Source organism: Somniosus microcephalus, unplaced genomic scaffold, assembly GCF_052327205.1.
Source record: "Somniosus microcephalus isolate GS21.2 unplaced genomic scaffold, FLI_Smic_1.0 unresolved_chr5, whole genome shotgun sequence".
Taxonomy (NCBI): domain Eukaryota; kingdom Metazoa; phylum Chordata; class Chondrichthyes; order Squaliformes; family Somniosidae; genus Somniosus; species Somniosus microcephalus.
In genome coordinates, this window is record NW_028225183.1 from 39,869,000 (window position 1) to 39,882,138 (window position 13,139).

At 44.9% G+C, this 13,139-nt stretch overlaps 2 protein-coding genes across 2 annotated transcripts; one reads left to right on the plus strand and one right to left on the minus strand.

Annotated features, from left to right (window-relative positions):
• Positions 1–10,845: 10,845 nt before the first annotated feature.
• Positions 10,846–11,260, plus strand: LOC147087955 (histone H2A type 2-C-like). The gene has a single exon (XM_085977861.1). It carries the CDS (start codon positions 10,846–10,848, stop codon positions 11,233–11,235), a length of 390 nt encoding a protein of 129 aa, XP_085833987.1. The 3' UTR covers positions 11,236–11,260.
• An 872-nt stretch (positions 11,261–12,132) lies between these two features.
• LOC147087956 (histone H3) lies at positions 12,133–12,561 on the minus strand. Its single transcript, XM_085977862.1, has one exon. It carries the CDS (start codon positions 12,547–12,549, stop codon positions 12,139–12,141), a length of 411 nt encoding a protein of 136 aa, XP_085833988.1. The 5' UTR covers positions 12,550–12,561; the 3' UTR covers positions 12,133–12,138.
• Positions 12,562–13,139: the final 578 nt, after the last annotated feature.

Genomic DNA, 13,139 nt, shown 5'->3' on the forward strand with positions numbered 1-13,139 from the left:
TACCGGCATCATTTATTTCATTTGCTTCGATAAAATAACCCAACACTTCACAGTATTCTTCCCAGGTTTGAGCTTGAATATCAAAAGCAGAAACCGTTCCTATCATGGCAGCCATGCTCTCTTCCAGCTTGTAGCTAACTTTAGCTCGTGATTTTGTTGCTTAAATATCCCGGCAGACTTTTCTTCTTTATGCAGCATCCTTAAGTTGCCTCGTCGCCAAATGTGATAAATCCATTAAATGGAACAACGACTCAAAGAAACAATATCGTAGAATTAACACGAGTACTTTATTAACAACTAGGAAACACGTTTACAGACAGCCAGCATCAGCATCCTGGCATTCCACCTTGTGCTGACCTAACAGGAAGCAAAGCTCTGACCTTAACAGGAAGCAAACCTCTGACCTTAGTAGCAGCATTGGCTACAGCACCACCTGGTGGATAACCTTAATCATAACATCCCAGATTACTATACATTCCATATTTAAGTAAAGATATACTTGCTCTCGAGGCAGTTCAGAGAAGGTTCACTCAGTTGATTCCAGAGATGAGGGGGTTGACTTATGAGGAAAGGTTGAGTAGGTTCGGCCTCTACTCATTGGAATTCAGAAGAATGAGAGGCGATCTTATCGAAACATATAAGATTGTGAGGGAACTTGATCGGGTGGATGCGGTGAGGATCTTTCCACTGATGGGTGAGACTAGAGCTAGGGGGCAGGATCTTAGAATAAGGGGCTGCCCTTTCAAAACTGAGATGAAGAGAAACTTCTTCAGTGGGTAGTAAATCTATGGAATTTGCTACCACAGAGAGCTGTGGAAGCTGCGACATTAAATAAATTTAAAACGGAGATAGACAGTTTCCTAGCTGATAAGGGAATTAGGGGTTACGGGGAGCGGGCAGGGAAGTGGACGTGAGTCTAGGTTCGGATCAGCTATGATCCTATTGAATGGCGGAGCAGGCCCGAGGGGCCGTATGGCCTACTCCTGCTCCTACTTCTTATGTTCTTATGTTATGTTTATCATTACAGTCCATCCAATGACTTTCCTGAAACCCTTGAATTTCACAATCCCCGACAGTATCTGTGCAGGAAGCAAACTTCAGAAGGAGAATAATCTCACAAGTTGGCCTCTTGTCACAGCAGCTCGGTTTAACCTATTGTGAGGTGGAAAGCCCCGGTTCCCCGTCACACCATCTGTCTGATGTATAAAAGCTGAATGGAAACAGGACACTGAGCGCATGGACATCCAGGAAGACTAAAAGAGCATTTCACTGTGAGGGGAGAATACAGGGTCCGGGCCAAAGAGTCACTTGTAACCCCATAGTCCTCATAATTCTGAAACTATTCCCCACCCCAATATATCCCCGCTCCCTTTCCCAGGGCCCTGTTCTCTCTCTGAGGCGGTGGGTGGCTCTGAGAAGAGCCTTTGTTTTGTGCGCTGGATGTTGTCACTAATTACTTTACGGTGGCGCTTGGCTCCGCCTTTTCCCAGTCCTTTGCCTCCTCTACCTCTTCCAGCTATGACGATTCCTCACAGGAATATAAACTGAATGTATTTATGAAGCCAGCCCGGGTCTGATTGAGAAAGGCAGAGTGTGAGAGAGGCTGGGAGGAGACAGAATCAGAGTGACAGGCTGAGCAGAGACAGCATCCTCTGAGCTTCAGCTCCGCCTCCAGCTTTCACGCTTCAGCATTTAAATATTTGCCTGCTCCTCCCCCTCTCCCCGCACAAGCGACAGGAAGGGCCCATGCGAGCTTCCCTCTCCCAGCTCTACCAGCGGGTGCTGTTTGCTTGGTGCTCGGCTGATGATCGCTGAACACATCATAGAGCGGAGATATCACGGGCAGAGTAAGGGAGCAAACAGCAGCCTCTTCACAGCAACACATCGCATTGGGACTGTGTCCGCAGATGGGCTTTGAGTCGGGGTAATTTCAGCGGCAGATTGGAACAGGAACGAGTTCCGCAACATGGAGTGAGTGGGGGAAGGGAGAGGCCATTCTCGGGCTGTGTGTGTACAGTGTAAGGTAACAAAGAAAGTAAATCACCTCGCTCTTTCAAATCATTGCTACTTTCTTCCCCCAAATCAGTAGTGAATGTTCCTGAATCGGTTCAAGTCTCACCGTGGCTGTTGTTCTAGGGCAGCGAACAGTGGAAAGTCAGCCTGACTGTGAGGATGTGGGCAGTTTCACAAAGTGCATTTATTTCAGGCAGCAGGTGAGATGTGTGAAAGATCACATTTCAAAAATCGGTTATTTTTTCGGTGCGTTGTGTTCTCCAGAAACGTATTGCTGGAGATGGGGAGATACATTGTGAGTCCCCCAGATACACCAGGATCCGGGTTCTGTGGCAGTCTGTTAATTACACAGGCCCTCAACTCGCTTTCAATAGACTAAAAACAATTGTTTGTACTGACCAGGTGCCTGTGGTTATATTCCAAGAAGCGTTCCTGAACTTTATATGTCGTCCCTTGGGAGTGGGAGGTATAAACCTGGACTGTGCCAATCGGATGGTGACATTCATGATCCAGTGCTGGGTTTGTGTTGTGTCTGGATGCTGATAACTCACTATAGAACCGTCCTACACACCTGGTGTGGTGAATCTTAGTGCCGCGGTGCTGCAGTGAGGTCAGACAATGTAACTTTGTATCGCGGTTGCAAATAGAGAAACTGACAGGTGCATGACAAAACCCCATTCACGTACCAGAAACAGACAGGTTCAGGAAAAAACACAACTCACATACCAGAAACTAATAGGTACAAGCAAAATCCCACTTACATACCAGAAACTGACAGAAACAGGACAAAATTCCAGTCATATTCCAGAAATTGACAGGAACAGGGCAATACCACTTTGACGGACAAGAAAATGACAGGTACAGGACAATATCCTATTCACATACCAGAAATTGACAGGCTCAGCACAAACCCACTCACATATCAGTGACTGGCAAGTTCAGGACGAACATTCACTCACATATCAAAATCTTATAGTTAAAGGTCAAAACCCCACTCATATAACAGGTACAGATAGGTACAGGGCAAAACTCCACTCATATCAGAAACTGACAGGTACACGAGAAAACCAGTCACATACCTGAAACTGCCAGGTACAGGACAAAGCCCCACTCATATACCAGTTACTGATAGGTACAGGACAAAACTCTACTCACATATCAGAAATAGAGAGGTTCAGGACAAAACTCCACTCACTTAACAGCAACTGACAGGTACAGGTCAAATCCTCACTCACATACCAGAAACTGACAGGTACAGGACAAAACCCCACTCACAAATCAGAAAATTACAGTTACACGTCAAAATCGCACTCTGATATGTGTGAGGTATTGTATCCAGTTACTGTCAGTTTCTGGTACCTGAGTGTGGTTTTGTCCTGAACCTATCAGTACCTGGTATATGAGTGGAGCTTTGTCCTGTATGTGAATGGGCCTTTACCCTGTAACTGTCAGTTTCTGGTATGTGATTGGGCTTTTGTCCTTTACATGTCAGTTTCTGTTATGTGAATGTGGTTTTTTCCTGTTCCTGTCAGCTTCTGGGATGTGTGTGGGTTTTTTTCCTGTACCAGTCCATTTCTGATATGTAAGTGGGGTTTTGTCCTTTAACTCTCAATTTCTGTTATGAGAGTGTGGTTTAGTCCTCTACTTGTCAGCTTCTGGTATGTGAGTGGGGTTTTGTGCTGCAGTTGTCATTTTCTGGTCAAGGGTACAAATTTTAATAAAATGTACTGTCTTAAATTGTGCAAATTTTTCCACAGCATTCCTTGATTCCGGTGTTGTCCACGTGCCGCCCATCTCAAAGCAGCCTTTTGCGGTTCTGGGCACGTTTTAAAACATTGTCCAACCCAGAGGCAATTTAAAAGCACGCACAGTCTCCATCCACGATGTGGATTAATATCTCCAGTATCTTCGGGGCTGAGGGATTTTGCAAACCCTTACGCACACCAAAAATTGACAAGTACAGCACAAAACCCCACTCACATACCAGAAATTGAGAGGTACAGGATAAAACTCCACTCACATACCAGAAAATGACAACTGCAGCACAAAACCCCACTCACATACCAGAAATTGAGAGGTACAGGATAAAACTCCACTCACATACCAGAAAATGACAACTGCAGCACAAAACCCCACTCACATACCAGAAGCTGACAAGTAGAGGACTAAACCACACTCTCATAACAGAAATTGAGAGTTAAAGGACAAAACCCCACTTACATATCAGAAATGGACTGGTACAGGAAAAAAACCCACACACATCCCAGAAGCTGACAGGAACAGGAAAAAACCACATTCACATAACAGAAACTGACATGTAAAGGACAAAAGCCCAATCACATACCAGAAACTGACAGTTACAGGGTAAAGGCCCATTCACATACAAGAAACTGACAGGTACAGGACAAAGCTCCACTCATATACCAGGTACTGATAGGTTCAGGACAAAACCACACTCAGGTACCAGAAACTGACAGTAACTGGATACAATACCTCACACATATCAGAATCTGAAAGGTACAGGGCAAAACCACTCTCACATATCAGATATTGACAAGTACAGGACAAAGACCCACTCACATACCAGAAACTGAGAGTTAAAGGACAAAACTTCACTCTCACACCAGAAAATGACAGGTACAGGGCAAAGCCCCATTCTCATACCAGAAACTGTTACATACAGGACAAAAAACCAACTCACATACCAATTACTCAAAGGTAGAAGACAAAACTCCACTCTTATATCTGAAACTGACAGGTACACGTGAAAACCACACTCACATACCAGAAACAGCCAGGTACAGGACAATGCCCAACTCACATACCAGGAACTGATAGATACAGGACAAAGCCCCACTCAACTACCTGAAACTGAGAGGTAGAGGACTAAACCACACTCAATTATCAGAAACTGACAGGTACCAGACAACACCACATTCACATAGCAGAACCTGACAGGTACAGGACAAAACATCACTCACATAGCAGAAACTGACAGGTAAAGGACAAAAGCCCACTCACGTACTGGAAACTGACAGGTATGGGACAAAATCCCAGTCACGTACCAGAAGCTGACAGGTACAGGACAATACCCCACTCACATACCAGAAGCTTGACAGATACAGGAGAAAACGCCACACACATAACAGAAACTGATAGGTATAGGACAAAGCCCCAATCACGTACCAGAAACTGATGGGTACAGACAGACCCCTGCTGACCCATGAGAAACTGACAGGTACAGGACAAAATCACAATCACATACCAGAAACTTACAAGTACAGGACAAACCCACCACTCACACACCAGAAACTGGCAGGAACAGTAAAAAAACACACTTATATACCAGAAAATTTCAGGTACAGGAAAAATCACAAATAACATAAGGGAAACTGTCAGGAATAGGTAAAAACCTCACTCACATTCCAGAAGCTGACAGGTACAAAACAAAACTCCACTCACATAACAGAAACTGACAGGAACAGGACAAAATCCCACACATTACAAGTCAGAAGCCCACTTACAGACAAGTAAATGACATGTACATGACAAAAACCTTTTCACATACCAGATACTGAAAGGTAGAGCACAAACACAATCACATATCAGTAACAGGCAAGTACAGGACAAAACCCCACTCACACATCAAAAACTTGCAGTTACAGGTCAAAACCGCACTCACATACCAGGAACTGATAGGTAAAGGACAAATTCACACTCACATACAAGAAACTGACATTAACAGGTAAAACTCCAATCACATAGCAGAAATTGAGAGGTACAGGACAAAACCCCATGCACGTACCAGAAACAGACAGGATCAGGATGATACACAACCCACATACCAGAAACTAACAGGTACAGGCAAAATTCCACTTACATACCAGAAACTGACAGAAACAAGTCAAAATTCCAGTCATATTCCAGAAACTGGCAGGAACAGGGCTATACCCCACTTACAGACAAGAAAATGACAGGTACAGAACATTCACATTCCAGAAATTGACATGTTTAGCACAAACCAACTCACAGATCAGTAACTGGCAAGTACAGGACAAAACCTCACTCACATATCAAAATCTTACAGTTACAGGTCAAAATCCCACTCATATACCAGGTACTGATAGGTACAGGAAAACAACCCACACTAATCTATCGGAAACTGACTGGTACTGAATAAAACCAGATAGCATACAAGAGATCGATGGGTACAGAATAGAACCAACATTCACAGACCAGAGACTGACTGGTAGAGTAAAACCTAAAATTCACGTATCAGAAGCTGCCAGTTACAGTGTATCACCCACACTCTCTCATCAGAGACTGACAGGTACAGAGTAAAACCCACATTCACCATCCAGAGACTGACAGGTGCAGGTTGAATTACAAACTGACACAGAGTATCGGAGTGTGACAGACTCAGAATGAATCCCACATACACGTGCAATACCAGAAAATGATAGACACAATTAATCCCACACAGACATTGATTATTAAAGACTGACTGGTTAGGAATGAATCTCACTCTCACACAAAGTCCAGAGACTGACAGAGAATTTACCTCACTGTCATATAAAGGACTAGACATTGAGAAATACAGAATCAATCACACAATGACAGGAGTTTCAGAGACAGATATACAGAATGAGAGGTACAGAATTAATTTAACTCTCACACACTGTATCTGAGACTGAAATATACAGAATGAATCCCACAATTAGACACTCCACCAGAGAGTGACAGATACTGAATTAATCTAACTCTCGCATACAGAATCATAAACTGACAAAGAGATAATTAATTTCACACTAACTCAGGGAATGAGAGACAGACAGATACAGAATGAATCCCGCACTTTCATACAACACCTGAGACTGACAGATACGGATATACTGAATTAATCTAACTCTCACATACAGATTCAAAACGGTAACACTAACTTATTAAATGATCGAGACAAAAGGATACTCACACTGACAGAAAGTAGAACAGACTGACTGATAATCAATGAATCTCACTCTCTCACATAGTATCAGGGACAGACAGATAAAAAAATCTACCTCATTTTCACTTACAGTACCAGACACTGACAATACATAATCAATCACACACCAGCACAAATTTTCAGAGACGGACATACAGATTGATTCTCAGTCACACACATTACCCAGACTGACAGATACAGATTTAATCTGAATCTCAAATGTTATCCAGAGATTGACAGTTCCTGAATCAATCTCTATCTCACATACAGTATCAGACTCACAGGTGCATAATACATCCCAATCAAAGATACCGTACCAGAAACTGCCTGTCTTTGGTATTGTATGTGATTGTTATATGCAATCTTTATCTCTTAGACTTTGATACACTTTGTCAGTGTTTGTTAAATTCTGGATTTGTCAGATTCTGGTTCAGTATGTGACAATGAGGTGCATTCAGTATCTGTCAGTCTCACGTAATGAGTGAGAATGAGAATAATTTGTTATTTCAATCTCTGATACTGTGTATCGGTGTGTGATTGATTCTGTATTGTCAATGTCTGGTGCTGTATGTGACAATTAGGTAGATTTTGTATCAGAGACAGGCAGTTATAGAATGATTCCCAAATTCATATGCCGTGCCAGAACTGAATGATATTGAATATATCTCAGTCTCATATACAGTATCAGAGACTGACAGATACAGAATTAATCTGACACTAACAGAGTATCAGAGTCAAATAGATACAGTACCAGAAAATTATAGAGAAAAATGATCCCCACTCTGACACAGAGTATTAAATACTGACTGATACAGAATGAATCTCACTCTCAAACATATTACCATGGACTGAGAGATACAGAATATATCTCACTGTCACATAGAGTATCAGACACTGACTAACACAGAATCAATCCCACACTGACACAGTTTATCAGAGACTGACAGCTATAGAATTTCATGCTCACATATGGTATCGGAGACTGGCAGATACATTGCATGAATCACACACTCACATACTGTACCAGATAGTGACAGAGACAGAATAAATCCCCAACTGACAGATATAGAATAAATCTCAATCTCACATACAGTATATCAGATTGGCAGAGAGAGAGGATGAATCTCACACTGACAGCGTATCAGATGGCGACAGACCCAGAATTAATACACACTCGCTCACAGCATAAGAAAATGATAGCGACAAAATTAACCCCACATTAAAGACTGATTGGTACAGAATGAATCTCCCTCTCATATACAGCACCAGAGATTGTCAGATATATAATTACTCTAACTTGCAATTACAGAACAGAGGCTGACAGGCAGAGATTGAATCTTACAGTAACACAGAGCATCAGAGGGCCGGCAGATACAGAATGACTACACGATCACATGCAGTATAATTGATTTACAGATAGATTCAGTCCCACACACAGATACAGTAGCAGATACCAGCAGAAATGGAATTAATCTCAGTGCCAGAGTCTGATAGATGCAGTAAGAATCGCACTTTCATAAACCGAGTAAGTAGCAGATTCATGCGGATTTCTTCGCTGATAGACAGTACCAGAGACAGACAGGTTCAGCTCTAATCCAACATTAATATGCAGTCCCAAAGACTGACAGATACAGAATGAATCTCACACTCACACTCAGTACCAGATACTGACATCTTAGACTTAGACTTGCACACCATCCCAGTGAATGACAGATATAGAATGAATCTCAGACTTGCACATCCCAGTGACAGACTGACACAGAATTAATGTCACACACTCGTACACTACCAGAGAATGACTGATTCCAAATGAATTCCAACACTGACACATGGTACCAGATTCTGACCGTAACAGATGGAATCCCGCACTGACACATGGTATCAGTGACGGACAGGAAACAAATGGGTCCCACACTCACATACTGTAACAGAGACTGAGATTGAGAATGATTCCCACATTTACATAAATCACCAGAGAATGAATAATACAGAACTATTCCAATACACACATTCACAGTACTAGAGACTGGCAGATACTGAACTAAAGTGGCGGAGACCACACCGCAAGGCGTGAATATAGTGCACTGGTTGAAGGAAGTACAATTAATTGCTGTCACGTCCGGAAGAAGCGCTTGGGAGCACGGATAATGGTCTGGGATTTGGTTAATGGGAAGATGAAGCTTCCTCTGCTCTTGCAATGACCTTTCTGACTGCAGGGGGCGTGCTGGTGATAAAAACTCAATCTGATTGGATAAATAAAGAAGCCAATCAGAGACCTGCAGAACAATGGAAATTGACAGCATTCCTAAGCAGCCAATGACAATCATTGCCTTCACCCATCCCTCATTAGCATAGGGTTGTGGGGGCAGCCTATTTAAGCCGAGCGCGGAGCGGGATTGCGTCATATTTGTATTTGAAATCGACTTTGAGAATGGTTGACGAAAAGAAACCAGTTGCCAAGAAGGGCGCCAAGAAAACTGTCACTAAACCGGCAGCGAAGGGCGGCAAGAAGCGTAGAAAGTCGAGGAGGGAGAGTTACTCCATCTACATCTACAAAGTGATGAAGCAGGTTCACCCTGACACCGGCATCTCCTCCAAGGCCATGGGCGTCATGAACTCGTTTGTGAACGATATTTTCGAGCGTATCGCGGGTGAGGCTTCCCGCCTGGCCCATTACAACAAGCGGCACACCATCAGCTCCCGGGAGATCCAGACCGCCGTGCGCCTGCTGCTGCCCGGGGAGCTGGCCAAGCACGCCGTGTCGGAAGGGACAAAGGCGGTGACCAAATACACCAGCTCCAAGTAAAACTCCACGCTGTCCTGAAAGAACAAACCCAAAACACAAAGGCTCTTTTAAGAGCCACCCACAATCTCTGAAAGATCTACACAAACGCATCTCACTTTGGAATCAATTTACTGTAATGTTTCTCCTTAACAAGTGTGTTTGAGAACGTTTGAAGTTCCAACTTTAGATTTGAGTTTGAATTTTCAGATAAGCAGTTTCACTGCCCAGATCGACCTTAGCGTCGTTGTTGTATTTCCCGTCCAGTAAACTACAAACACGGTCCCTGATCGCTTTCCCTTTGTTCTCAGACCCGTTCAATTGCAGCGCCTTCCGACGAATTAAAAGCTTGTTTTCGAGATGAGACTCGGATTTCATTCCCCTCAATCTCTGCAAAAACATTTTCATTTTTTTCAACGCCAGTTGGGAGTCAATCCTTTAATTAACCCGAGAATTACTGTAATCTAACAACCCAGAATGGGGTTTCTTAGAGACCAGAACGCGGTCAGTTTGAACACTCTGTCCCTCTTCTCACAGCAGGACTCCCAGATCTGGTTTCACTCCCGCAGCAGCGCCTGTGCAAAGGATCGATCGATAATCTGTGAATCCTCACTTTTACACAGATTGAGCTGGAATGTGTCCCGTTACAGAATCAATGGGGATTTAATCCCGCCCGATAGAGTTTGAAATTGAACCCGAAATTAATCCCAATTGTAACAGCCTAGAATTTGCAAGGGAGAGATGGAATAAGACAAAAGGAATAAAAAACTGTCCGGAAATCTTTGGCGAATAGTTCATTTATTAACTTAATTCGCTGGTTTAGGAAAATATTGGCGGGCTTTTTGAAATTAAAAATCGTTGGCGGTCTGACTGTTGAGGACAGTTATTTCCGCACCCTTGCCATTGGCGGGAAAAACAGACTATGATTGGTCACCGGAAAACACCAATGAAATTCCCCACAGAGCGACCAATCACAAGTTCGCTCTTTTCATTCCTCCAGAAGGTATAAGTAGGGCAGATGTGGGCGGAGTTTATCATTATTTCTTTCAACGAGTGAATTGTGGAAATGTCTGGAAGAGGAAAAACCGGCGGTAAAGCTCGGGCCAAGGCCAAATCCCGTTCATCCCGGGCCGGACTGCAGTTCCCTGTGGGCCGTGTTCACAGGCTCCTGCGAAAGGGCAACTACGCTCAGCGTGTGGGTGCCGGAGCCCCGGTCTACATGGCTGCTGTGCTCGAGTATCTGACTGCAGAAATCCTGGAGCTGGCCGGGAACGCGGCCCGCGACAACAAGAAGACCCGCATCATCCCCAGACACCTGCAGCTGGCCATCCGCAACGACGAGGAGCTCAACAAGCTGCTGGGAAAGGTGACCATCGCTCAGGGCGGGGTGCTGCCTAATATCCAGGCGGTGCTGCTGCCCAAGAAAACCAGCACTGCCAGCTCCAAGAGCAAGTAAACTGGACAAGATTCAATCTAATAACCCAAAGGCTCTTTTCAGAGCCACCCACTTTATCTGTGAAAGGGTTGTTTACTGTTCAGCCGTTCTCGGCTATGAACAGGACATGTAGAACTGTAAATCCACAAACATTACAGCGGGTTTGTTGTTACCGAATATTCAGATCAGCGATTCAATACAGAGGGGGGCTGGCTTCAGAGAAAAACAAAACACACGGAAACTTAACGTGAGACCGGCCCTATTTAAACACATTGGGAGAGCCGAATATGAACGCATGTTAAGAAGCGATTATTAAGCCAGTGAGCGGTTGATGGGCGAACCGTTCCTTATTGGGCCAATAATTCCATATACATCCTGAGCACATTGATCCATACTAACTTTTCCCCTTTTAATTTGCAGACATAGAAACATAGAAGATAGGAGCAGGAGTGGGCCATTCGGCCCTTCGAGACTGCTCCGCCATTCAACGAGATCATCGAACGAGAGCATCGAACCAGAATTACAGCTCTGGTTAATATAAAATATTCCAAATAGTAACTACCTCTCCCCGCAGTAAGAGTTGATTTTAAAAGTGAGCTTCAGACTTCAGGCACCTCGTTCTCTCTCGATGATCAATCCCGGTATGTGGAGTTGGATCAGTGCTCCCACTTATAGTTTCCGATACTGGGCGGGTGCAGTCAGTTTACTGGGCAGATCACTCACATTTAAACCTAGACCATACCCAGACATTCACTGCCCCCACTTTATAAATCCGAATTACATTAACACTGCAAGAGCAGCACGGTGTGTGCACAGTCCAATTTGCCTTGGAGCGATCGTAGCTCTTTCCTTTGCTGATTTGGTGGCTCTTAAAAGAGCCGTTGTTGTATTTGGTGCTAAATTCTGGAGCCGGGCAGGGTGAGTTTAGGCGCGCTCCCCGCGGATGCGGCGGGCCAGCTGGATGTCTTTGGGCATGATGGTGACTCGCTTGGCGTGGATGGCGCACAGGTTGGTGTCCTCAAAGAGCCCCACCAGGTAAGCCTCGCTGGCCTCCTGCAGGGCCATGACGGCCGAGCTCTGGAAGCGCAGGTCGGTCTTGAAGTCCTGAGCGATCTCCCGCACCAGGCGCTGGAAGGGCAGTTTGCGGATCAGCAGCTCGGTGGATTTCTGGTAGCGGCGGATCTCCCTCAGAGCCACAGTGCCGGGTCTGTAGCGATGGGGTTTCTTCACTCCGCCCGTGGCTGGAGCGCTCTTCCGAGCCGCTTTGGTCGCCAACTGTTTGCGAGGAGCTTTCCCTCCGGTCGATTTGCGCGCTGTCTGTTTGGTCCTGGCCATTGTCTGAACCGATCTCAACACAATCTGGAACACACGGACTGTTAATGCGGAGTCTGCTGTGTGTCCGCCTTGTTATACACAGTGAGGGACCGCCCCGAGCACTGATTGGCTGAAGACCAATTCTGACCAATCAATGAAAAGCTGGATACTCAGGCCCCGATTGGCTCAGCTGTGATTAATCGGCCATTTCAAAAAGATCGCCAATTTTAGTGCAGGAAATAAGCGTTTTGAGACAAATCGATTTTATTCTGCACATATTGAGACGATCATTACCAGAATCATTGAAGGTTTTAAATGTACCTTCCTGGGCTTGGTGCTTTAGGGCCCTTCCCATTGCCCGCACTCTGGGCTGTTGATGCTGACAGGAGCGGGGAAAGGGACCCGCGCCAATCTCCCGCTCTTCCACTCGATTCCTCTCCCTCTCCTCTCCAGCCCATTCAGAATTTCCCTCCGCCCGTCCCATTGTGACGTTAGCCGCCGCTTTCAGGGGAGAGGATCAGAATTCAGTCGCTTCTCTCTGTCCCCGTGGAGCCTGTGAGAAGGCCTTGGCCAATAATCTGTCATTGGGTAACTGTGCAGTCAGCGATCTG

What these genes read in the sequence shown, in the direction of transcription:
- LOC147087956 (XM_085977862.1), bottom strand. Translation starts at nt 12,549, where the DNA reads ATGGCCAGGACCAAACAGACAGCGCGCAAATCGACCGGAGGGAAAGCT.
- LOC147087955 (XM_085977861.1), top strand. Translation starts at nt 10,846, where the DNA reads ATGTCTGGAAGAGGAAAAACCGGCGGTAAAGCTCGGGCCAAGGCCAAA.